Source organism: Babylonia areolata, chromosome 26, assembly GCF_041734735.1.
Source record: "Babylonia areolata isolate BAREFJ2019XMU chromosome 26, ASM4173473v1, whole genome shotgun sequence".
NCBI lineage: Eukaryota > Metazoa > Mollusca > Gastropoda > Neogastropoda > Buccinidae > Babylonia > Babylonia areolata.
In genome coordinates, this window is record NC_134901.1 from 29850491 (window position 1) to 29877889 (window position 27399).

The window sequence follows — 27399 nt, forward strand, 5'->3', positions numbered from 1 at the left end:
CATACTGCATTATTTCCAAAGCAAGTTCATTAATAAAAAGTGAAAATAAGATGGGGCTACAAACATCCCCATATTTAACCCCAAGAATGCAATTAACACAGTCAGATAATGTTGCCCCAGCTCTCACTCTCGCTTTCACTTTATTATACATGCGTTTCACACAACCATATAACTTACCACTGATTCCATTCTTTAATAAAATAGGCCATAAAAGTTTTCTGAAAATGGAGTCGAAGGCCTTTTCAAAGTCCATAAAAGCTATATATAACTTTGTTTGCAAACTGTTTCTGTACTGCAGCCATTAGAGTAAATATATGATCAGTTGTTGAATAGCCCTTTTTAAATCCTGCCTGATGTTCTCCAATTATGTTTTTCTGAATTATCCATTCTTGTAGCCTAGTATTAATAATGAAACTATATAATTTACTACTTAATCGCACAAAGAAATACCTCTGTAATTATTTACATTATTAATATCACCTTTCTGAAATAATGGCAAAATTATGGATTCTGTCTGTGAGAGGACAATAAATTGGCCTGTCATATGCAGCAGGAATGTTGGTTACCGACGGTGCTGAACTGAGTGGAAGGGCTAGGTTATCTCCCTTCAACCACTTGGCTCATACCTCAGAGCTATCGGGGACCCAAGTTGAGTAATGTCTTGGAATGTCTAGAACAAATTAACTCACTCAACCCTCAGTCAAAATGGCCGGGTTTCCCTCTCAAATCGCACTATTTTAAGCAGTTTTTAAAAAATCACAAAAAATCAACCACTCACCCTACAAACATAAAACACATACCAGTGGACAGATATAACAATGAATTTACTAAAAATGCTTACCTTAAGTGAAGGAACCACATGGTTTTGATGATATAGGTAATCCAATATGATACACATTGGCAGGAAAACAAAAAAAAATTTGAACACAGGTAATCCACTTCTTCATGCTCTGAATCCTCCTACACTGGTTCAGTCACACTCCTGTACTCTTGGTTTGATGTGCTTATGACACTATTTATGCATGCTGTATATAAAAAGAGATTTGATGAGAATATATTGGAAAAAAACACAAAAAACTGATTGCTGCTTGCAGTCTTGAAAAACACACTGGAAAACATTTGCAGGACTGTACACTCATTGGAAAAAAACACCACACAAACACTCTTTTTTACACAATGCACACACTGTAGACACTTCTGTGACACTGTTACTTGCTGTAGTCTTGTTTGGTGTGGTAGATTTTAAAACAGGGCACAGCACATAGGGCTTTCTGGCACTGTTGACACTGGAACTTGGTGCACTGCACCCTGTTCTTCAGGTGCTCTCTGGTGGCTCCTCTTGCCTTCTCCTTGGCATAGCACACAACACAGTGCCTGTAGCCTGTGTTCTCCATGAAGTGTTGGTGCTTGCAGTCGAGGCGGTTGACTTCCTCGTTGACCGGGGCAGCAGCACGATTCTGCTCCTCATCATCCCCAACTGGAAGACTGGCGAGGTTGTAACACACTGATATGGCAAATTGTTCCAGTGTCAGCGGTTTTTTCCCCAGACTCCTCTGCAGCTTGTTGTAGAGGCAGTGAGACTGGATCATTGTGAGAGTCAAAAGGTGGAAGGCCAGCTTCTTCCACCATTTGATGGTCTTCCGGTGCATTGGCATGTATGAGATCATCTGGTCACTGCGGTCAACACCAGCCATATTGCCAATGTAGTCAACAACAGCCGTGGGTTTTCTCTTGTGTTCTGACCGTGATCTCACTGCAATCATTTCAGGGATGTGCTGAGTGGTTATCATATGCACATCCCTCTTGTCCTTCCACCTAATGACCATCACCTGATTCAGTCTCCTGTAGTCCATCTGGCCGCGGGCGAAGGCTCCAGTCACCAAATCCTTTGGCATGCCCACCCGGTTAGCCCGCACAGTGCCTACACATCCAGTGTTGACAGCAGTGAGACTGTGGGCCAAGGTGGGTGAGCAGTAGTAGTTGTCCACATAAAGGACATAGCCGCAGTCTTGCAGTTGGTCGAGGAGCCTGAAGACAACATCGTGGGGGCGGTTGCTGAGACCCGGCTTGTGGCAGTACACCTCAAGGTTCCATACATACCCCGAGGAGCTCTCATACAGCTTGATGCCCCACTTGACCGGCTTGTCCTTCATGTAGACCCGGAAAGATGACCGGCCTCTCCAGTGGCAAAGGGCCTCGTCGATGCAGATATTCTGCTCCGGGATGTGCACAGTCTTGAAGAGCTGAAACATGCAAACAGTTTTTACTATTGTGGACAATCACAATATGTATGATACAGTAAACCATCACCACTACTTCAGCTAATACTACCACTATCTACTAACATTTGCTATCATTTGAACTGATAATATTTAACAACTGGGGAAGAATAAATAATAACACACACACACACACACAACACACGCAACACACACATTCACACACATTCACACACACACACACACACACACACACACACACACACACACACACACACACATTCAAAACAAACACACAAAAAAGAAAATAACTTACATGCACAAGGTGGTCAATCAATGGTCTCAGCTTGTGGAGTGGATCATGGTCAGGATGATTTCGCTCCAGGAATGTCGAGTTGTCGTTCAGGTGGAAGAACGACAGGATGGCTCTGAACCTGTCGCGTTTCAACAGCTTGGAGGCAAATCCAGTCTTCACAACTGGATTAGTACACCAGTAGTCCACTATTCTTGGTTTCTTTACTATCCCCATGTGGATGAGGATAACCAGAAATTTTCTAATTTCATCCAGTGTCACAGGCTTCCAGGTGTTGAACTGTGACCGTGGGGAAAGTTCTTCTCTTTGCTGTACCTGCTGGATATTTTTTGCAGCATAACGGTTTGTCTCTGTTTTCATGTGTTTTAGCATACTTTTATCAATGAAGAGACTGTAAAAATCAATTGGTTTGCAGTCCTCCCAAGGCGGCAATTTGAGGGGGCCCTGAAATCCTGGTGTCAAACCGAAGGGTGGGTTGAGTGGAAAATTGGCCAAATTTCTACTCCACTCATACATATAATCTGGATCTATATGATCATCAAACAGATTGTCCTGATCTATTTCCATCTCCTCGTGATCTTCTCCATTAGTTGGAGAATAAGCCGCTGCAGCAGGCTCACGTGTTGGTGTCGAGTTTCGCTGACCAGTCATTCCGCTTTCATCATCGTCAGTGTCCGCCACTTCATCATCGTTTTCGTCAGGAATAAAGTCAGAATCAGAGTCCGAAATTTCGTCACCTGCATCGTCGAACATTCCAACAACAGCATCTTCGTCATCAGACCCGGTTTCATGAATCAATTCGAGTGCTTGAGCCATTCTTATGTTCCGCACGAACCGGTTTCCACGTGGAGTTGCCATGTTGAAAACCAGCTGGTGGTGAGCGTGAGGGTGGTTCACTTTACAAACAAAGAAAACTGCTATAGAATGAACGAACAACGGTCTAAGGGAAGGAACTTGCAAGAAAAGTGTCTAATCTATCTGAAAACTGTGAGTTATCGCCCTTAAAGTAAGATCGGTAACGTTAAAAAAGGATCAAAACCTGTCGTAACAATGCGTCCGACAGGATTTCAAGCGAGCGGAATAGTGTCGGAAACCGGCGGCCGACCAGATGCTGTTGAGTTAATGAGGGGTTGTAACCGTCCCTTGTTGATTTTCCCACCATTAGAAGTGTAGGAATATCTTTCTTTACTCTTGTATACCAACCTAATTTGGCCTAGTTGGTAAGAATTTTTCATTTTTTTTGTTTTAGGTTTTAGTTTCAGAAAATTTTATGTTTATTATTTTGTGAATAATAGTATTGTTGGGACTGAATCTGAGGGTACTACAGTGTGTTGAGGAAGGATGAAAATAGTACCTTGGGCATCTTCTTAGAGCTCTGGGTCACTTTGGCTCCAACCACTGGAGAGACAACATCACAGAGCAAGCAGGTGCTTTGTGGAAAGGGAGAGACTGGGGTATGTGAGAATTTTCCCTGATGTAATTTGGTCTTGGTTTTCTGCAGGACAACCAACAACTTACACACCACTTGTTTGGTTGAAATTAATTTTTTTTTCTATTGTTAAGAAAGTCATTTTATGGCATACTATTAAGGAGAAAGTCTGACTTGGAAAATTTGCCTGCCAGGAATTATTAGATATTACTAAAGAGTGCTGTTCATTTTTATTCTGTATGCTGCTATATTAAATGTCTTTTGCTTGCAAGTCTCATACAGACTTTCATGGAGAATAATTTTGTTGTTTTTCTTGTGACATAAATTATCATGGAAGAGCTATGCTATTTATAAAAGATTGTTAAATGTTCATTTTATTATGAATGGTTTCTAGTCAGTGATATAGCAAGTTCATTTCAAGAGAAGACTCTTTCCCTTACATGTAATTAATTTTTTGCTGTTGACCACTTCTTGCAACTCAAGAAGAACTGATAGTTTATAGGCTGGTGTATGTCCATTAAGATTTTCGGTATGGCAATACACACTGGGCCTAGGGTTCATGTGTCAAGGTTATTTTGTGACCTTCCAGGATAAACACAGCTCTGAAGCATGAAGCGGACATATCGAACTAGAAAAATTTAAGTATTCTTTTGTTGTAAAAATGCTGAGAGATGGTGAACGTTCAGTTTCTTTTTGTGTACTGTTTAAACTGTATTATTTGCTGTAGTTTAGCCAGGAATGATATTTTTTGCTAAGTGAACATCAGCATAAAGACGGTGTCGCAGACGAAGAATCTGAGTGTGTGTGTGTGAGAGAGAGCGTTGTGCTAAGCTGAGATCGAAGTAATGTTCCTTTGTATAGCAGGTTTCCGATGGCTTGTTTGTTCCCTAATGTCCAGTTATGTTGAGATCTGGACTAGTGATTTTAGATGTTGATGATTGTCAGCTTGTTTTCAGTGACTTAGGTTCACTGGCAGAATGTGTGCGTGAGGCTGACAGGCAGCGGGCACGAGCGCCTGTTGGAACATCTCAGTCGTGAGGTGTGTTAGTATTTTTGTGTGTGTTTGTTTATTGCTGTTGTTTTAAGGACTCATTATGGGGTTGTGTTAAGAAGGCCCCATACATTGAATACTATTTTTGATATTTAGGAAAACACATAGCTACCAGCCCCTTGCTAATCAAGAAAACATCTTGATTATGGTTTTAATTTTATGTGTTGATATGATTGTCTGTGGAAGAACTTCACAGAATTCCATGATTTTATCTGTGAAAAAATTCCACTGATTGCTTGCTCATTTGCTGTGAGTTCCTTTCTTTGTTTAGTCACCATTAATTTGCCATGATCATGTGGACATGGTATACCCTTCTGTTGCGTTGCTATTAATTTTTTTGTTTGTTTTGTTTCTTTTCTTTCAGGTTTTTTTTTTAGAGGTTTATTTTTCTTGTTTCTTTGCTAAGTTTTGGTATGAAATTGAATAAAAAATTGAATGGAGAATTGGATGTGAGTGTGGTACGAGTCTACATAGGTGCATGACACAACCCCTTCACCACCTCGTCCCCCCTACATAAAATGGCGTCGCCGACAGGATGAACCATAAACCTCAGGACGCGGGAGGACACACAAGACTACAATGGAAACCAGATCCACATGTGAATGGGACAGTGCCATGCTAGGCTGCAGTGGCAATTCATGTGTAGATTGATGAGATTTTGTGTGTTTTTTGTGTTTTTTTGTTTGTTTTTTCTTTCCCACGGGTTGTACACCATGGTGGTGTCAGTGGAGAGACAGTGGAATGTTTGAATAATTGAAAGTGAATGGAGTCTCCCGTCAGACTGACAGATGAGTAGGCAGGCAGGCTTATCTGTCAGTGTGTGTCCTCATATGGGAGAAGAGGCCGATTCTGGATGCGCAGCACTTCCCACAGATGTTGCAAGGGAAAACGTCTCCAGAAGTTGAGTCCTGCTTCCTTTGCTCACGCTTTTCCTTAATGGCCAGCGTTCTCTGTTTTCAAACATCTTTATGCCACTAGAGCACAGCATCCTCCAGTGAGAGCGGTCAAGGGCATCAGTTTCCCAGGAAGCCATTTCTATGTCACAGGCTTTGAGGTTTGTCTTTAAGGTGTCCTTGAAGCACTTGCAGGTTCTTCCAAGTTTGCGGTGGCCTTCCTTCAGCTGACCATACAAGAGCATCTTCGGGATCCTGCTGTCTGTCATGTGGACAACGTGTCCTGTCCAGCATAGCTGGCACTGGATCAGCAGGCTTTCGATGCAGGGCAGGCCATTCCTCTCTAGGACCTGGAGGTTGGAGAGCCTGTCTTGCCACTTTATGCCGAGGATCTTTCGTAGGCATCTCTGGTGAAACTGCTCAAGTTGTTGAATGTGATGGCGATACGTCATCCATGTTTCACAGCAGTACAACAAGGTGGTCAGCACAACAGTTCTGTAGGTTTTCATCTTGGTGCTGAGCCTGATGCCTTTGTTGTTCCACAGTCTGTTGTTGAGTCTGCCAGAGGCGGAGCTGGCCTTGGTGATGCGCAGCGTCACTTCTGCATCAAGGGCTCTGTTGCTGCATAGGGTGCTGCCCAGGTAGCAAAACTTGTTGACTGACTTGATCTCTGTGTCATCGATCTTGATTGCAGGTGGGGGGTAGGCACTGGCGTTCCGTGAGCTAGCTGGTTGGTACATGGACTCGGTCTTGCTGAGGCTGATGGTGTGTCCAAAGCGCCTGCAGGAGGTTGAGAACCTGTCCATTATGAACTGCATGTCCTCATGGGTGTGTGCAGCAAGCACGCAGTCATCAGTGAAGAGGAACTCTCTCAACAGTGCCTCAAACACCCTGGACCTGGAGTGGAGTTGCCACAAGTTGAAAAGTTTGCCATCTGTGTGAAACTGAATGTAGATGCCCCGGTCACAGTCTTGGAAGGCGTCAATCAGCATGGCAGAGAAGAGAATGGAGAACAGTGTGGGTTCCAGGATGCAGCCCTGCTTCACTCCATTTACCACAGAGAACGGATCCGACATGTCAGTATTTTCCTGCACTCTCGCCTGCATGCCATCGTGGAATGACGCAATCAGCTGAATTAGGCTCTCTGGGCAGCCAAACTTTAGGAGGATCTTCCACAGACCACAGCGGTTCACCGTGTCGAAGGCCTTAGTTAGGTCCACAAAGACCATGTGGAGCTCCTTGTTCTGCTCACGGCACTTCTCTTGCATCTGGTGTACGGCAAACACCATGTCACATGTTCCCCTGCCTGAGCAGAAGCCGCACTGTGCTTCAGGGATGACTGTGTTGGAGACATGGTCAACCAGTCTGTTGATGCGAAGATCTTGCCGGCGATGCAGAGGAGAGAGATTCCACAGTGGTTATAGCAGAATATTTTGTCTCCCTTCTGTTTGTAAATGTGGACAATTGAAGCATCCTTGAAATCCTGGGGGACCTCCCCTCTCTCCCAAATTGACTGGAACAGGGCAGTCAGCTTGTCTGTCAGCACCTTGCCTCCATACTTGTAGATGTCAGCCTGGATTCCATCCGCTCCTGGTGCTTTTCCTGACTTTGTCAGCTTCAGGGCCTTCCAGGTCTCGGCCTTGGTGGGAGGGGCAACTAGCGAGTCATTGACTGGTAGCTGTGGGAGGGCTGCAATTACCTCGTCAGATATGGACAAGTCCCTGTTGAGGAGGGTGTTGAAGTGCTCTGCCCAGTGGGCAAGGATGTCTTTCTTGTCTGTCAGGAGGGTGGTCTGGTCCAAGGCTTGGACAGGGGTTGATCCTGTGGCTCTCGGCCCATAACACAGCTCGGAGACCATCATGGAAGGTCTTCTTCATGTCGTGAGCATCAGCAGCGGACTGAAGCTCTTCGGACTATCTCTCCCACCAGGTGTTCTTCATCTCATGCAGCCTCTTCTGTACAAGTTGCCTGGTTTGCAGGAACTGGTTCTTCTTCCTGTGGCAGTCTTTATCGGAAGTGTGATCCGGATGCCGTATGTGCAGTGTGTCCAGGAGCTTGGAGATTCCAGAGTTGTTCTCGTCTAACCAGTCTTTGTGGCTCCTCTGTACAAAGCTGAGTGTGTCAGCTGCTGCTGTGCACACAGCATCTCTAAAGGTGCTCCGTACCTCTTCTACATCAGTCAATGCAGGGATTTCTTGGAGAGCTGCTTGGATTTGCTGCTGCAGCACTTCCTTGGTGATAGGGAGGTGGTGGATGTTCAGCTTTTTAGAGGGTTTCTGCCTGGCTGGTTGGAGCTTGCGTGCAAATCTGATGTTCATCTTGCTATGCACCAGACGATGCTCCGACCAACAGACTGCTCCTCTCATGCAGCGTGTAATGGAAACATCACCTCTCTCCCTCTGCCAGACAATCACATAGTCCAGCATGTGCCATTGCTTAGTGCAGGGGTGCATCCATGTGTTCTTGTCCGCTTGTTGGAAGAGGGTGTTGGTGTCAGTCCATGTTGCGCGCAGAGTGAGAGCAAAAGCAGTCCATTAGAGTTGCACTTGCCAGTGCCATGCTGTCCTAGGACTTTTGGCCATGAGGAGAAGTCCACACCGACGCAGGCATTGAAATCCCCAAGGATGATCAGCCTGTCCTTTCTGTCTACCGCTGAAATGGTGCGGCTGAGCTCCTTGTAGAAAGCCTCTTTGATGTCATCAGGGTTGGTCATTGTTGGGGCATAGCAGCTGATGACTGTGTAGAAGCGATCCTTGGACAGCTTCAGACGCAGGGTCATCAGCCTGTCGTTTATCCCACATGGAAGGCTGTCAAGCTGTCGTGCAAGTTTGGTTCATATGGCAAAACCTATGCCTGAGGTTCTTGGGGTGCCATCTGGCTTCCCAGGGCAGTAGAAGGTGTAGCCCCCTCCAACTTCCTCCAGCTGGGTTTCACCGGCAAACCTGGATTCGCTCAGGGTTGCTATGTCCACCTGGTAGCGATCAAGCATTCTAGCAATGAGCGCTGTGCGCCTTTCTGGTCTGTTGTCTCTATCTAAAAGGGTGCGAACACTCCAGGCACCCAGAGTCAGGGCATGACTCCTGGTTCTTTTCTTGTGTTGTTTTTGACCGCTAGTGTTGGATGTCCAAGTAGGTGTGGTTTCCTACTAGGTACTAGGTGAGGCAGGCTTTGTTTAGGGATCCTTTTACCTCCCCTTCCCCATGTGGGGAGAGCAGTGCTGTCCCTAAAAAGGGCTGCTCTGACACTGGGAGGATATGGGCGCCGCGTCTGCCCCAGTCTACGGCGGACAACCATCACCCCACAGCCGCCTGCGTGCAGTCATACTAGGAACTGCCAGCAGCATCCTCTGCCTGTCCCCGTTACCACTTCTCTATCGCCGCAGGGTTTGGGAAAGCTGGGTGTTGAAGAGCTAGCTTGACGTTCCGACATTAGCATGGTTGCCTGACCAGCACAGGTGACTTTTTTTTGGTGAAGAGGAGTTGTGCAGTCCCTTCCCCACTCTCTCGCCTACCAACGCCCAGTCCCACAGGTGCAGATACTGCCACGTGTAGGATGACCTCGGCAGGTGCAGGTTTTTTCTTCAGAGTTCCATCTCCTAGGAGGACTTCCAGCCAAGGATAAGAGCCCCCCCTGCCCTTTGGTCATCCTCTTCCGCCTTCACAGCCGTTGGGAAAGGTTTCCTCCTCCGCCTGGTCCGTCATTGGGTGACTTCACATGCAGCAGGTAGTACTGGGTTACATGGTACCAGTAGCAAGGGCTATGCCCCTGACCTGACAAGGATAATTGAAAGTATGACATGAATAGCTGTGGATCAGCTTGAGGTTGTTGGAGTTGTGTTGTGTTTATTTTCTCAGACTTTAGATTTCTGATTTTGTTGGTGAAGCTAATGATGTTGATTTGTTTTCTTAGTTATTGATAGTATAATTAGTTTTTTAGTCTGTTGCTTTGTTGACCATGGCTGAAGAACAGCAGGGCACTTCCTAGGAAAGGAAGAGAAAGAGTGGAGAGCTGTGATGCCCACTCAATGGCTAGGGGACCACTTGAAAAGACTCTGACTGGCTCATGGAAAAGTGGGGAAGCATCTCCTCCAAGATGTTTTGAAAAGAAAGGAAGCCCATTGTGGAAGCAGAATGTTCCCTGACTTGAAGCCAAGAGATCTTGTGGTTACCCTGCAACCCAATAGGACCCGTCACAAAATCAAGGACTTCTGGGGTGAATGGGTTTTCAAGGTCACTAGTGTCCCTGGCAAGAATGAAGGGCCATTTGTCATTTGGCCCATGGGTTGGAATTGGAGAGGAAAAGAGGGCCACTTGTTCAGAGTTGAAATGTTATTTCCCTCCGGTGCATATGAAACCCATGGGAACACGGGACCATGTGGCCACAGAACAGTCTGTACCAGAAGCCGTTGTGTATCTGGAATGGCACATCATTTTGCCGCCTTCTGGTGTCTCTAGACACCCCAGCCAGCCAGCTGGGTTGGGAGGCCAAGACAGTAGCCCCAAGGGGAAGGCAGATGATAAACTGATGCAAGGTCCAGCAGCTGCTTCTATAGAGCCATCTCCCTTGAGGCCGCGGCGTTTCACTCGGGCAAATAAAGGCATTCCTCCGAGATGGCAAAGCAGATACTGAAAAGAGAAGTATCTTGAGTGGAATCACTGCTGATTGATTGGTTGGTTGGTTTGTTGTTTTATTGTTATTGGTTTGTTGTCTTGGTTGTTTTTTTTTATTGACATGGTTTGCTCTTTACTTTTTTTTAAATTTTTATTTTATTGGAGGTGTCAGTAGATTGCTGTGTTACAGTGGTTATGCTGGGTCCATGCAAGTTGTCAGGAAGGTGAGACTTGCTCTGCCTATGGTTATGTTGGCATTGGTTGTGTTGCGGTATCCGATGGGTAGTACTTGATTAATGACAGTAAATGATTTTTCTCTGTATTTCTTCAGTGTTACCATAATGTTGTGTCATTATATTCATGCTTGATTGTTTACTGATCCCTGCAAGTTGTACTGAGGGAGGACTTTCTTTTTTGCTTCCAAGGACACTGCTTTGTTTTATTTCACTTATGGTTGTGTTTGCCTGGTTTGTTGTGCGCAAGGGATAGTGTTTGGGTATTTTGTGACCACATATGGCTTAAAAGCCTGGGTCATAATGTTCACTGAAACACGCCAAGCGCTATTGTCTTGCAGTGTCTGGTCAGGAAGACCAAGGAGTCACATGGGGTACTCTGTGGGGGTCAAGAAGACCAAGGAGTCACATGGGGTACTCTGAGGGGGTCAGGAAGACCAAGGAGTCGCATGGGGTACTCTGAGGGGGTCAGGAAGAAAGACCAAGGAGTCACATAGGGTACTCTGAGGGGGTCAGGAAGACCAAGGAGTCACATGGGGTACTCTGAGGGGGTCAGGAAGACCAAGAAGTCACATAGGGTACTCTGAGGGGGTCAAGAAGACCAAGGAGTCACATGGGGTACTCTGAGGGGGTCAGGAAGACCAAGGAGTCGCATGGGGTACTCTGAGGGGGTCAGGAAGAAAGACCAAGGAGTCACATAGGGTACTCTGAGGGGGTCAGGAAGACCAAGGAGTCACATGGGGTACTCTGAGGGGGTCAGGAAGACCAAGGAGTCACGTGGGGTACTCTGAGGGGGTCAGGAAGACCAAGGAGTCACATGGGGTACTCTGAGGGGGTCAGGAAGAAAGACCAAGGAGTCACATAGGGTACTCTAAGGGGGTCAGGAAGACAAGGAGTCACATAGGGTACTCTGAGGGGGTCGGTACTCTGAGGGGGTCAGGAAGACCAAGGAGTCACATGGGGTACTCTGAGGGGGTCAGGAAGAAAGACCAAGGAGTCATGTAGGGTACTCTGAGGGGTCGGTACTCTGAGGGGGTCAGGAAGACCAAGGAGTCACATGGGGTACTTTGAGGGGGTCAGGAAGAAAGGCCAAGGAGTCACATAGGGTACTCCCTGAGGGGGTCAGGAAGACCAAGGAGTCACGCAGGGTACTCTGAGGGGGTCAGGAAGAAAGACCAAGGAGTCACATAGGGTACTCTGAGGGGGTCGGTACTCTGAGGGGGTCAGGAAGACCAAGGAGTCACATGGGGTACTCTGAGGGGGTCAGGAAGAAAGACCAAGGAGTCACATAGGGTACTCTGAGGGGGTCAGGAAGACCAAGGAGTCACGTAGGGTACTCTGAGGGGGTCAGGAAGACCTTGGAGTCATATTGTGTGTGGATGATGTACTTTCTGCTTCATGGTTCTTTTTGTGAGTTGATCCTTAGTTCTGGCTGAAACCCATCCTAAGGCATCATAGCAATTAAGTGGCTGCATAATGACCGAGTGGAGCTTGAGCAGTGATGATGGGAATGTTTCTTTTCATTTTGTTTAGGTGGTTGCGCTATTGTTTTGTATTTTCTGGTGCACTGAGCATGGTTGCTTCCAAATAACTTTTTAAATTTTATACTATTATTCTGCGTGCACAGACCATAAGTTGGCAGGTCTGTTTGATGTGTCTGTCGTTTTGTGGGGACCACAAAATCATTAGCGGGGAAGAATGTGAGAGGACAATAAATTGGCCTCTCATGTGCAGCAGGAATGTTTTGTTACCAACTGTGCTGAACTGAGTGGAAGGGCTAGGTTATCTCCCTTAACCACTTGGCTCATACCTCAGAGCTATCAGGGACCCAAGTTGAATAATGTCTTGGAATGTCTAGAACAAATTAATGAGGGGTTGTAAGTGTCCCTTGTTGATTTTCCCACCATTAGAAGTGTAGGAATATCTTTCTTTACTCTTGTATACCAACCTAATTTGGCCTAGTTGGTAAGAATTTTTCATTTTTTTGTTTTAGGTTTTAGTTTCAGAAAATTTTATGTTTATTATTTTGTGAATAATAGTATTGTTGGGACTGAATCTGAGGGTACTACAGTGTGTTGAGGAAGGATGAAAATAGTACCTTGGGCATCTTCTTAGAGCTCTGGGTCACTTTGGCTCCAACCACTGGAGAGACAACATCACAGAGCAAGCAGGTGCTTTGTGGAAAGGGAGAGACTGGGGTATGTGAGAATTTTCCCTGATGTAATTCGGTCTTGGTTTTCTGCAGGACAACCAACAACTTACACACCACTTGTTTGGTTGAAGATTGAATTTTGTTTTTCTATTGTTAAGAAAATCATTTTATGGCATACTATTTAGGAGAAAGTCTGACTTGGAAAATTTGCCTGCCAGGAATTATTAGATATTACTAAAGAGTGCTGTTCATTTTTATTCTGTATGCTGCTATATTAAATGTCTTTTGCTTGCAAGTCTCATACAGACTTTCATGGAGAATAATTTTGTTGTTGTTTTTCTTGTGACATAAATTATCATGGAAGAGCTATGTTATTTATAAAAGATTGTTAAATGTTCACTTTATTATGAATGGTTTCTAGTCAGTGATATAGCTAGTTCATTTCAAGAGAAGACTCTTTCCCTTACATGTAATTAATTTTTTGCTGCAACTTCTTGCAACTCAAGACTCCTGACCCACTCCCGGGAGGGTCACTACCTTGTCGTGGTCGGGAGGCTTAGTGGCCAGTGATCGAGCGAGCTATGTCGGCGGGGGCATCAGTGCTTCTTGGGGTTTGGTGCTCTGGTCCCAGGTCTTAATTGACAGCCTACATAGCCATCGTAGCTGTTAGGGCTGAATAAGTGGTGGTTTTGTACTGATGCCCCTGATAGGGCTTCCCATGCCGAACAGGTCGTGAGTGAGGCCCAAACTAAATGTGACCCACTGTCCCTTTCGCTATTCTTTGTTCTTCTTTTTACCGCCTCTTTTCTGTCCTCAGCTCCCCATCAAGCCTTCTTTTCCACATTCTTTTTTTCTCTGCGGCCTTCTTTAGGCCCGCCGTGTTTGCCGTGCGGCGCGACCTGTGATGGAGGGGAATGAGATCCTGGGGATTGAGAGAGCACGCTGCTGTCAACACATCCCTTTGGCTCGGACCTCTCCTAAGACAGGCGGCACACATTGGCCCGTGTGTGTCAATCGGCTACCCCTTCGTGGGGCTGGGTCAAGACTGGCAGTTTAGTGGCTGACGAAGGTAACCCCCGTAGTGCTCGGCTCTCTGTCCCCGGGAGCTGGGCATGATCGGGGGGGAGCACGTTGGAGCTGGGCTGCTGGTTGTATATCCCTCCCGAAACCTGGAAGGGGTCAAGCTGGTGTTCCCTTGACCCTGGCCCCTAAGTCGGACCCCATGGTGGGTGGGTAAGGGAGGGATGAATTCACATTTTTCTTTCAACATGAATCCTAAACAAATACACCCCCCCAAACTCGGAAAAAGACGACGACAGGGAACGGACGACTCAGACTCTGAGTCGGAGGTCGTCGAGACCTCTGGTTTTTGGCCATCGTGGCTAGTGATGGAGGGCGCTGATGACGACAAGCCCTTGTCGGCTCTCAGCCCCTTCGCTGTCCAGAAGGGCTTTCAGTGTCTGGCAGGATCGCTCAGATCCATCAAGAGGCTGAGGAGCGGAGCGTTTTTAGTACAGACAGAATCCAAAAGACAGACACAGCTCCTTCTCAAGGCGACCACTTTCGTGGATAGGGCAGATTTCCCCTCACAAAGGTCTCAACTGCTCAAAGGGAGTCATCAGATGCCCGGAGTTGAAAGGTGTGTCTGAGGCCGAGATCAAGAGCGAACTGTCCTCTCAGGGAGTGACCGATGTGTACAGGGTGACGGTGAGGAAGGGGTCGGACAGAGTCCCGACCAACACTTTCTTCCTCACCTTCTGCTGCCCGGATGTCCCCAAGGACATTCGGGTCGGATACCTGCTAGTTAATGTCAGCCTGTACGTACCGTCCCCTCTGAGATGCTTTAAGTGTCAGAAATTCGGACACGTGAGAGACAGATGTAAGGAGGAAGAGGCGTGTGGCACCTGTTCGAAGGCGGCGCACCAGGGCGATTGCGTCAGTGCAGCCCTGTGTGCGAACTGCGGAGGTGGCCACCCGTCCTCATCGAAGGACTGCCCCGCCTGGAAGAAAGAAAAACAAATCCAGAAAGTCAAGACAGAACAGAAAATTTCCTTCTTTGAGGCAAGGAAACAGGTGGAGGCCGCGTCGCCTAAGGCGTCGTATGCCTCTGTCGTCAGATCCAGGACGGTGGACGTCGCGGTCCAGACGACGTCCACAGGAACGCAGACGGACGACTTAACTGCCTCGTCGGAACCGTTGGCCTTGGGTGGAGGCGCTGTGTCCACCCCTTCCCATCCTGCGCGGCAGTCCTCAGGGGCTGCTGGGCGGGAGAGAAAAGCCTCGGGCGGAGGCACGTTGTCCGCCTCCCGCCCCACCCCACCCCCCGGCCCCCCTCGCCCCGCCTCTCGTCTGCCTGGCCCTCGGGCTGGCGGAAGTGGCCGGAAGCCCCCCGCACCTCCAAAACTCAAGGAGGGGAGGGCTGCGGCCACGGCGGGATCGGGAGGGGCCGAGGTGGTGGATATTCCGACCTGGTCGGAACCCGAAAAATTTATGTCAAAAAACAAATATTCCATCCTGGCGGACCTTGAGCCACCGCAAGTGGAGGAGCAGGGGGTAGCCATGGAATAGGCTGCTGCTTTATTTTTAAAAAAAACAAACCCTTTTTAATGGCAGTGATCCACTGGAATATCCGGGGATTCTATGCCAACTTCCAGGAACTCCAGCTGCTTTGTCGTGCTTTGAAACCTTCAGTGCTGGCACTGCAGGAGACTCTGCAAAGAGATGGCAAGGTTTTATCTCTCTCTGGTTTTAACTCCGTTTTTAAACCCGCTCAACCGAAGCAGGAGGGGTTGACGGGAGGTGTCGCTCTTTTTATTCGAAAGTCCCTTTTATACAGTACAGTTCTTTTAAGCACCCCTTTACAGGCGGTGGCAGTCAGAGTCACGCTCGAGAAAACCATCACTGTCTGCTCTCTCTACCTTCCCCCTTCCGTCCGTGTTCTGAGGCAGGACCTCATGAACCTGGTCGACCAGCTCCCACGTCCGTTTTTACTGTTGGGCGACTTCAACGGACACTCCCCGCTCTGGGGAAGTGAGATGACATCAGCCCGAGGTCTTCTCTTAGAAAACCTTCTCTCTGACATGGACTTGTGCTGTCTTAACGACAAGTCTCCCACTTACCTGCATCTGTCCTCTGGAAAGCTCTCGTGTTTAGATCTGTCGGTCTGCGATCCATCGTTGGTCCTGGACTACGAGTGGAAAGTGCACGACGATCTGCACGGGAGTGACCACTTTCCTGTCGTCCTCCGCCCCACAGATGGAGAAGGTGACTCTCTGCCTGACCGCCTGTACTACAACAAAGCAGACTGGAGTTTTTTTACCACCAAGATAAGAGCGGAGCTGCAGGAAGAAACAGTATTGAAAAGCAAGGACCCTGCTGACGCTCTGACTCGGATCGTTTTAGATTGCGCCAAAGCAGCAGCCCCATCGTCTACCTCCAAGCCTCAGGTCCCTAGAACGCCCTGGTTCAACGCGGAATGTCGGGAGGCCCGCAAGTCTCGGAAGAGAGCGCAGCGACGCGTCTTTCGGAGACCGGAGTCCGATAGCGTTCGAACCCATCAACAGCTGAGGGCGAAAGCCAGGTATGTTTTTAAAAAGAGCCAGAGGAAGTCTTGGAGAGATTTCTGCTCTTCCTTAACCTCCAACACACCCAAGAAGAAAGTGTGGAGGGTTTTAAAAAGAATTAAGGGCAAAAACGCATGCCCGACCTTCCACCATCTTAAACTTTCAGACGCTCTGGTCACAGAGAAGAAAGCAGTTGCCAATTTGCTTGCCTCCACAATAGAACAGAACTCGAAATCTGCTAACAAATCTGCTCGCTTTCTTAAAACCAAAAACCTGTCAGAAAAAACACCATGTAACTTCTTTTCCAACAACACAGAGAATTACAACCTTCCTTTCACAATGAACGAACTTAAATCTGCCCTTCAGACCTGTACGGATTCCTGTCCAGGAATGGACGAAGTCCATTATAAACTCCTAAAGCACCTTCCCCAAACCTGTCTGGACACCCTGCTTAAAGTTTATAACCACATCTGGGTCACAGGCTTCTTTCCACCCTCCTGGCGGAAAGCCCTCATAATCCCGCTGCCGAAACCGGGAAAAGACCCCTCGAACCCCTCCAACTACCACCCAATTGCACTGACCAGCTGCGTCTGCAAACTGATGGAGAAGATGGTCAACGGTAGACTGATGTGGAAACTAGAGACCGACGGCCTTCTGGCGAAGGAACAGTGCGGTTTCCGCAAGCATCGCTCTACCGTTGACCATCTGGTTCGTCTGGAAACCACGATAAGAAATGCTTTCGTCAACAAACAACATGTGGTGGCCATATTTTTTGACCTGGAGAAAGCTTACGATACCACGTGGAAATTTGGTATTCTTTCCGACTTGCACAAGCTCGGCTTCCGAGGACACCTGCCTCAGTTTATCCACAATTTTTTACAAGACAGACAATTCCAGGTGAGAGTCGGCACCACCCTGTCCGACATTCACGAGCAGGAGCTGGGTGTCCCGCAGGGGAGCATCCTGTCGCCGGCTCTGTTCAGCATCAAAATTAATGACATCGTTCAATCCGTTCAGAAAGGATCGGACAGCTCGCTGTTCGTGGATGATTTTGCTTTATATGCAACCGGCAGCACGTACGCCAGCATCCAGCGACGGCTTCAGCTCTGCGTCAACAAAATCCAGTGTTGGGCAGAGGAGAATGGCTTCACATTTTCGTCCTCCAAAACTGAATGCATCCACTTTCATAATTTTCGCCAATTCTATCAGGACCCTGAAATCCGTCTGGGAACATCCACCATCCCGGCGGTCAAGGAAGCCAGATTTCTAGGGGTCGTCTTCGATCAGAAGCTGAATTTTCTCAGCCACATTAAACAGCTGAAAATATCTTGCCTAAAAGCCCTGAACATCATCCGAGTTGTGGCACACACGAACTGGGGTGCTGATAAGAGGACTCTCTTGCACCTCTACAGAGCCCTGGTCCGGTCCAAACTGGATTATGGAAGTGTTGTATACGGCTCGGCCAGACCGTCCTACCTGAAACTGTTGGACCCTGTACACCACCAAGGGCTCCGTCTCAGCTTGGGTGCTTTCCGCACCACCCCTGTGCACAGCCTGTACGCAGAGGCGGGGGAACCGCCTCTTTCCAACCGCAGACTGAAGCTGACCCTGAACTATTATTTGAAATTGTTTTCGGAACCTACAAACCCTGCTTACGATGCTGTATTCAACAACCCTTTCGATAAGAAATTTACAGACAACCCAAACTGCATACCTCCTCTCGGACTCCGCATTCAGCCGCACTTGGAAAATGCCGATCTGGATGTCGGTGGCATCTCAGATTTCTCTAAGTTCCCTGACAGCCCCCCGTGGACCTTTACAACACCTGAGGTCCGATTCGATCTGGCCTCATACCGTAAGGACACCACCAGTTCTCTGGCCTACAGAACCTACTTTTCGGAACTGTGCCACAAATTCCCCACCTTTCAAGGCATCTTCACTGACGGTTCCAAGTCAGAGGACGGAGTCGCCGCATCTGCGTTCTGTCCCGCCTTTCCTGACCGGCCCTCAACGGAACACATCCTGTCTGACAGCTCGGTATACACCGCGGAACTGACCGCACTGGTCCTGGGGTTAAAAATGGTTCTCTCTTCCAAACAGAAGAGATTCATGATCTTTTCCGACTCCTTATCAGCCCTGGAGGCGATCGCCTGCAGGAATATCACTCATCCCAAACTGCTGGAATTTTATGAAACTTTTACTCTCGCAACGAAGAAAGGATACGAGGTTGTGTTGGCCTGGGTTCCCGGACATGTTGGCATTCGTGGTAACGAAAGGGCGGACCTGCTGGCCAGGAACGCTGTAAAGAAAGAATTGTCCAGATCCTTGGTACCCTATACAGACATGAAGCGGAAGGTCAATACTTACGTTAAGGATCTTTGGCAAGAGAAGTGGAACACCCAGATGGACAACAAGCTCTTCCAGATCCGTCCGGACCTGGGGGAGACCCTCCCTTCGGGGGTGAAGAACAGAAAGGAGGAATCTGTGCTGTGCAGACTGCGTACGGGGCACACTTTTTTTACTCATTCTTACTTGTTGAAGGGGGAGGAGGCCCCTCGATGCGTTCCCTGTGACGAGCCTCTCACCGTGAAACACGTGCTCCTTGACTGTTGGGATCTGCATGACGTTAGACGCAGACATTACACGGCGGTTTCTTTGAAGACTTTGTTTCGTAATGTCCCTCCGTGGGCGCTGATGGACTTCTTAAAAGAAGTGAACCTTTTTAATCAGATTTGAAGGTTTTAAACTATGGAAGTTTTTTTTTAACTTTGGAGTGGAAAGTTTGAAGTGGTGACTCGTTTTGATTGGTTGTTTTTTTTAGCCTTGTAGTAGTAATTGACGCGGCGATAGCCTTGAGATGGCCTTAGTGGTCGGCGAGGCTCTAAGCACCATAATTTCATTTCATTTGCAACTCAAGAAGAACTGATAGTTTATAGGCTGGTTGTTGTCCGTTAAGATTTTCAGTATGGCAATACACACTGGGCCTAGGGTTCATGTGTCAAGGTTATTTTGTGACCTTCTGGTATAAACACAGTTCTGAAGCATGAAACAGACATTTCGAACCAGAAAAATATAAGTATTCTATGTTGTAAAAATGCTGAGAGATGGTGAACGTTCAATTTCTTTTTGTGTACTGTTTAAACTGTATTATTTGCTGTAGTTTAGCCAGGAATGATATTTTTTGCTAAGTGAACGTCAGCATAAAGATGGTGTCGCCGACGAAGAATCTGAGTGTGTGTGTGTGAGAGAGAGCGTTGTGCTAAGCTGAGATCGAAGTAATGTTCCTTTGTATAGCAGGTTTCCGATGGCTTGTTTGTTCCCTAATGTCCAGTTATGTTGAGATCTGGACTAGTGATTTTAGGTGCTGATGATTGTCAACTTGTTTTCAGTGACTTAGGTTCACTGGCAGAATGTGTGCGTGAGGCTGACAGGCAGCGGGCACGAGTGCCTGTTGGAACATCTCAGTCGTGAGGTGTGTTAGTATTTTTGTGTGTGTTTGTTTATTGCTGTTGTTTTAAGGACTCATTATGGGGTTGTGTTAACAAGGCCCCATACATTGAATATTATTTTTGATATTTAGGAAAACACATAGCTACCAACCCCTTGCTAATCAAGAAAACATCTTGATTATGGTTTTGATTTTATGTGTTGATATGATTGTCTGTGGAAGAATTTCACAGAATTCCATGATTTTATCTGTGAAAAAATTCCACCAATTGCTCGCTCATTTGCTGCGAGTTCCTTCAAACTGAAAGTAATTCCTTTTTTTTATGTTTTCTGTAATGCAGTATGTTTTGATGATAAATATGTAATTTTGTGTAATCATGATTAAATTGCCATGGTCATGTGGATATGGCAGATGTTTTGCTTCATTGATATTATTTCACCATGATCATGTGGACATGGTTGATGCTGTTTCTTGATTTTTCTATTATTTTACCATGATCATGTGGACATGGTAATATTTATTTAATTGCCTTTTTTTGCCATGATCATGTGGACATGGTAGATGTTCTTGTTTTATAATGTGTTGCCATGATCATGCGGACATGGTAATATTTCTTTAATCACTGTTAATTTGCCATGATCATGTGGACATGGTAGATGTTGTTCTTGGTTTTATAATGTTTTGCCATAATCATGTGGACATGGTAATAATTTCCTTTGTTTAGTCACCATTAATTTGCCATGATCATGTAGACATGGTATACCCTTTTGTTTCATTGCTGTTATGTTTGTTATGTTTTGTTTCTTTTCTTTCAGGGTGTTTTTTTTTAGAGTTTTTTTTCTTCTTGTTTTTTTGCTAAGTTTTGGTATGAAATTGAATAAAAAATTGAATGGAGAATTGGACATGAGTGTGGTACAGTCTACATGGGTGCATGACACAACCACCCCTTACCACCTCGTCCCCCCTACATGTCCAGTTGTTTGGATGAACCCCAGTATCAAACAAAAAATTAAAAAGCTTTACTAAAAGGTTAACAGTAATATCCCATTTTTGAAAAACTCAATAATCATCCCATGTGGACCAGCAGACTTACCATTTTTTATTTTTCTAATAGCAAGAATTACTTCTTCTTGAGATATAGGTCTGTCCAGTGCAATATTTTCTCTGTCTTTTTCCACATACATATTATCAGCCACCTCCTCTTCCTCATTAACTTCTAACACATGTTTAAATTGGCTAAACCATTTCTATATAGAAATATCATTTAAAGGTTGTGTTTTCTTTTTTGAAATTTTGTGCATTGTGTCCCAGAACTCCAGAATTTCTTTTACTAATGATTTATTATATTCTTTCTTTTTCCTCTTGTTTAGATTTTAAATACTCATGTCTAGCAGTACAAAATAAAATGCGATCATCTTTATCCAGTGTTTTCCTATATGCCCTCAATAATCTTTGTACCCATCATCTCTCCACTTTACATTCATGATCAAACCAATTATTAACTTCAACTTTTTAATAAAGAAATACCCGTTTTTTCATAAACTCAGCTTGTTCTCTAACAGTCTGAACATATCCAAAGCTTTATTTACGTCAACATGAATAAGGTTTTCTGCTACATACAACTTCTCTTATACTTCATTTGATTTCATAGAAAAGGAGAAATGGTGAAAATAAACAGACTTCCAACAATAGTTTATCATAGAAGGATTCATATCATTAATAGAATTATCATCACATTGCCTTAGAGACTGATTCTTAACATACGATGCAAGAGGTAAGTGATCAGATTCAAATCTTTCTGTTACTTGTGTTACCTTTAAGGATTAAAAAAGATTGACAGATGTAATGAAGTAATCATTGATACTGGATCCTGAATCAGAAATGTATGTGAAACAACCTTCAAGGTCACCATTACATACACCGTTGAGAAAGGTCAGTCCAAATACAGTGCACATGCTAAGTAATCTTTTTCCCTAAGAATTCAGTACCTTATCTTCAGAATTTCTACTCATTATATTACTATTATTTTTGTGACAGATGTAAGTTTCACTTTCATTTATTATTTCAGGGGATAATTCGAACTTCTAGAATTCATATCTCCACATAATAATAAATCAACATCATCTAAAGACAACAGTTTCTCTAAAATACACTCTTCCAACATATCAATGCCATTGTCAAAACCACACATATTATAATATGGTGCATACTCAGGAGGAATATACGTACACACAAGCAAAACATTTTTAGTGAAACCAAAAAAACTTTCATCCAACTTAAATGTCATACAATAATTATTGTCACAATCAATATACTTGACATAAGGAAGTAAAGTTTTATGTATAAGACAAATTATTTCACCTGAGCATCTCCCTTGCCATGTTATTTTGATTGCAGGTTTGACATACACTTTATGGTTTTTAAAAATACAAGACTCAAACTTTTCAACAAACGTTTCTACAAGACAGGCGAAATCAAACGATGAAACATATTGAACAAAACTTAAATTATCTAATTTGAATAACAATCCACAAATATTCCAGTGAAGAAATGAAGCGCTATTTATAGAAGACTCCAAGTTTCCCAAATTTTGATTTATAAAACTATCCCCTCCCGTCTTATTCACCTGTCTACCATCATTTTCTCCCACACATTCTTTCTCACAAACAATTTCACATGTCACTAAACTATTGTTTACACCATCCAAATGTAAAGAATCATTCTTATTTTTCTCATCATCAGTAATTCCTTCCATCATCACAAGTGTGTTACCATCCACATTTTCATGTTCAGTACCATCCTCAGTCACACAATCACCATCATTGTTAAATTTCATCATGTTATCACAAACACCACCCATATCAGTAATTTCCCCGGTCACACCATCACACTCAGTGTTTAATCTCATCATGTCATCACAGTCCCCACCCATATCAATCATTTCCCCAGTCACACCATCACACTCAGTGTTTAACCTCATGTCATCACAATCACCACCCATATCAATCATTTCCCCGGTCACACCATCACACTCAGTGTTTAACCTCGTCATGTCATCACAATCACCACCCATATCAATCATTTCCCCAGTCACACCATCACACTCAGTGTTTAACCTCATGTCATCACAATCACCACCCATATCAATCATTTCCCCAGTCACACCATCACACTCAGTGTTTAACCTCATGTCATCACAATCACCACCAATATCAATAACTTCCCCAGTTCACCATCACACTCAGTGTTTAACTCCCCAAACTCCCTGATAACATCCATGTCAGATCTGCAACTGGTAACACACTCCTTGTCACTGACATTTTTTTCACAAGAAATATAAACATCTCTGCAATGACCTGTCAACATCACAACTTCATCACTGTGTAGCATAGGATCAAAAACAACAACTTCATCAAAACACACGTCATCATTCACATCAGATGATAAAGTAAGCACACCTTCATCTTCAACATGTTTACAAGCAAAACAATTCAATGGTAATGTGCGAATACTCCTTTCATTCCGCATGTCATTTACAGTAAAATGTGTTAGGTTTAAATCTTTTCCGTGCAGCCAACACATAACAGTGCCATGCTCCAATTCTACACTGCACATGCATTTTAAACTGGCACCGTTCATTGCGCCACTGACACTTTTGCCTTGTGAGCCTTCAACAGATTTGTGCAGTTTAGACTCTTCAAAACTTCGCAGGGGACTGAACCATATATTGGGATGGAAATAAACAGATGTATAAAAAGTGCACTGACAAAATTTAGATTTGGTGTTTCTAATATTGCTGTTCACAGTTTCAGATACTGTAGCAGGAGTTAATATTTATATATATATATACCTGTCGATTGTGTAACCTGGGTAGGGAAGATGAATTGCATTTTTTGTTATATTGCCCTGCTTTGAGTGACCTCAGACAAAGATTAATTCAACCTAAATATTTTAAAGATCCCTGTGCTTTTAGATTTAATTTGCTCATGTTGTCAGAACATGAGCTTACTCAAAACAAAAAAACAAACAAACAAAACAAAACAAAACAAAACAAAAAAAACAACAAACAAACTTGGCCATATACTTATATAAAGCATTGAAGAGACTTCGAATAGTTATTTTGTGAATGTTGTTGAGTATTGTATAAGCTACTTTTGGTTGTTTTGTGATGTTGGTTTATTGTGCCAAGTCATTTTCTTTATTTATTTTCTTGTATGACTCCCTTCAGTAAGGGGCTTTGGCCTTAATCTGAATAAAAGATTGTTATCGTTATTGTTATCTCTCGGTCTCTCTCGCACTCTGTCTCTCTCTCACTCTGTCTCTCACTCTGTCTCTCTCTCACTCTGTCTCTCTCTCTGTCTGTCGATCTGTCTAAAGGTGTGGCAAGTTGTCATTGAAGTACTGGTTTATTTGCACACTTTGTCTTCCCCCAGTGTAGTACACGTAAAACACAGCCTGTGTTTTGATCTGAAACATTGATATGGAACACAGGCATGCATTTGCCCCTCTGCCACCCCCCCCCCCCCCCACCCCACCCCCCCGCCCCCCTCCCATCCTCAATTATATATACCCATGATTAATTTTCTTTCTCACACACTGTGTGTAATGTAGCTGTGTATTGTCATGAAGCAGAAGAGAACATGAAAAATTGACAGTACGGTGTAGAATTCTACAACACACAGTTACACAGACAGTGCAGCACTCAATACAACACAGCAGATAAATTTTATGTACAGAGTGGTCTGTCAGGCATACAACATATTGTGCACTGACTCATGCATGACAAAAACACTGTGTAAACCTATCCCACGTTTGCTTGGCCACTGAAAAGGCTACTTTGACAAATGATAATTGGAAAAGGTATAGAACACATGAACAAAGTTAGTTGACAGAATATAGTTATTGGTTGAGACTGGAACCTTGTATTAGATACAAACATGTTGACAATCCAAACTCAAACGGAAAAGTAGAGGAAGTTATGCTGAAGCATTAAGATCTGACAGATACATGGGAGAGACTTTAATGTGGCTTGTACAAGATATACTTGGCACAAACCAACACCATTTCAATAAAGTTTTGATTTTTTTCTTGATACTGATAATTTAAGGGTTTGTTTTTAGTAACTATTGAACTAGAATGCTGGAAACATTAGTTTGAATGACTTTTTTGTTGTTCCATAGAAATAGTTAAAAAAACACACCAAACAATGCTACTCTAAGTCTAAACACATAGTTACATAGTAAATAGCTAAACCAAACAACACTACTTTAAACACATAGTAAATAGCATAACCAAACAATAAGTAAATAGCTAAACCAAACAATACTACTCTAAACACAGTTCCATAGTAAATAGCTGAAGCAAGCAATATTACTCTTAACACTGAGTTCCATAGTAAATAGCTGAACTAAACAATACTACTCTAAACACAGTTCCATTGTAAACAGCTGAACCAAACTATACTACTCTAAACACAGTTCTCTAGTAAACAGCTGAACCAAACAATACTACTCTAAACATAGTCCCATAGTAAACAGCTGAACCAAACAGTACTACTCTAAACATGGAGTCCCATAGTAAGTAGCTGAACCCAACTATACTATTCTAAACACAGAGTTCCATAGTGATTAGCTGAACCAAACAATCAGAGCAGTGTCACTGTGTGGCCTTTCAAGTGAATGATCACATCTCAAACACCACTCTGAATACGCATACATGAGGATGAACATGTTTATTCTTTCATTGAATGATTGAGTGAACAGATTTTGCAGTGATAAGTGGATGTAATGATTGATTGAATTGATTTTGCTGTGTTTAGGCTGTATTGATTGATTGAATTGATATTGCTATGATCAGGCTGTATTGATTGATTGAATTGATTTTGTGTTCAGGCTGTGATGACGGCAGTGGACACCCAGCTGTTTGCGACAGCAGGTGACCAGTTTGGTGCCCTGAAACAGCAACTGTGGTTGGCTCTGGATGGGGAGATTGATCTCAAGGACTGTAACATCTACAGGTGAGTGCTGTCTTGTGCTGCAGATTGATCTCAAGGACTGTAACATCTACAGGTGAGTGCTGTCTTGTGCTGCAGATTGATCTCAAGGACTGTAACATCTACAGGTGAGTGCTGTCTTGTGCTGCAGATTGATCTCAAGGACTTGATCTCAGACTGTAACATCTGCAGTTCAGTGCTGTCTTGTGCTGCAGATTGATCTCAAGGACTGTAACATCTGCAGTTCAGTGCTGTCTTGTGCTGCAGATTGATCTCAAGGACTGTAACATCTGCAGTTCAGTGCTGTCTTGTGCTGCAGATTGATCTCAAGGACTGTAACATCTACAGGTGAGTGCTGTCTTGTGCTGCAGATTGATCTCAAGGACTGTAACATCTACAGGTGAGTGCTGTCTTGTGCTGCAGATTGATCTCAAGGACTGTAACATCTGCAGTTCAGTGCTGTCTTGTGCTGCAGATTGATCTCAAGGACTGTAACATCTGCAGTTCAGTGCTGTCTTGTGCTGTTTAAATACTGGACAGGGAGATTGACATGAGGACTGTAACATCTACAGGTCAATGCTGTCTCCCACACCTTTCACTTTGTGGTGCCTTACAAAGTACAGTGCCAAGTTCTGGTTTTGAACCCATCTGTTAGTGCTGTCCCAAAACCAAGTCCATAGTATTTTTGACTCACTTGTGTAAACAAAGTGAGTCTCTGTTTTAACCCAGTGTTCGGTTGTCTGTGTGTCCGTGGTAAACTTTAACATTGCCATTTTCTCTGCAAATACTTTGTCAGTTGACACCAAATTAGGCATAAAAATAGGAAAAATTCAGTTCTTTCCAGTCATCTTGTTTAAAACAATATTGCACCCCTGGGATGGGCACAAACATTTTTTAAAAAGAAGCCAAATTATATGCAAACTGCATTTACTGTTTTTTTTGTGTTTTGGGGTTTTTTTTCTTTAAACTTGGCACTTTGATCTCATATTCTGACACAACAACAAGAGCAGTCATTTTTATAATTTTTTGTTCAAACAGGAACTTCTTTTGCTAAGCATGGAAGTTATATTTATTTTGCAAATGTTTTGGTGTGGATAGTAAAAAAGGGAAATTAATCTGTAATTAATGCTAGGGGACTTCATTTGCTTTAAACTGATCTTTCTCATCTTAAACATTACATTTTGAAATTATACTCAATACATAAAAAGCTTGTGTGTTTTACTGTCAGTGTACAGGGCTTTCACTATGTTCATTCGCCCAAGTGGTCTTTTTCGGAAAACACTAAAATCAATTCGACAAGTGGACTTTATAGATCTGTTGGCTGATCCCTGAAGGTCATGGGCAAAAATCAATTGCGTACACATATTTATACATATTTAAAGCGCGTGCTCATATTCTTCGCGAATGACACCATTTTGTTTCAAGTTGTTGACCTGCCCGTTCAATCCTATATTCAATCAACAATACACAATAACGTGTTGGAAAGTTGGAGAAGG

The 27399-nt window shown here is 44.4% G+C and overlaps 1 protein-coding gene across 1 annotated transcript in view; it reads left to right on the forward strand.

Moving 5' to 3' along the window:
• LOC143300688 (repressor of RNA polymerase III transcription MAF1 homolog) overlaps positions 1 to 27399 on the forward strand; it is a 47107-nt gene that overhangs the window by 7660 nt on the left and 12048 nt on the right. Inside the window, exon 4 of the mRNA XM_076614537.1 lies at positions 25803 to 25927. Coding sequence (XP_076470652.1) covers positions 25803 to 25927 — 125 coding nt within the window. The remainder of the gene's footprint in view (positions 1 to 25802; positions 25928 to 27399) is intronic.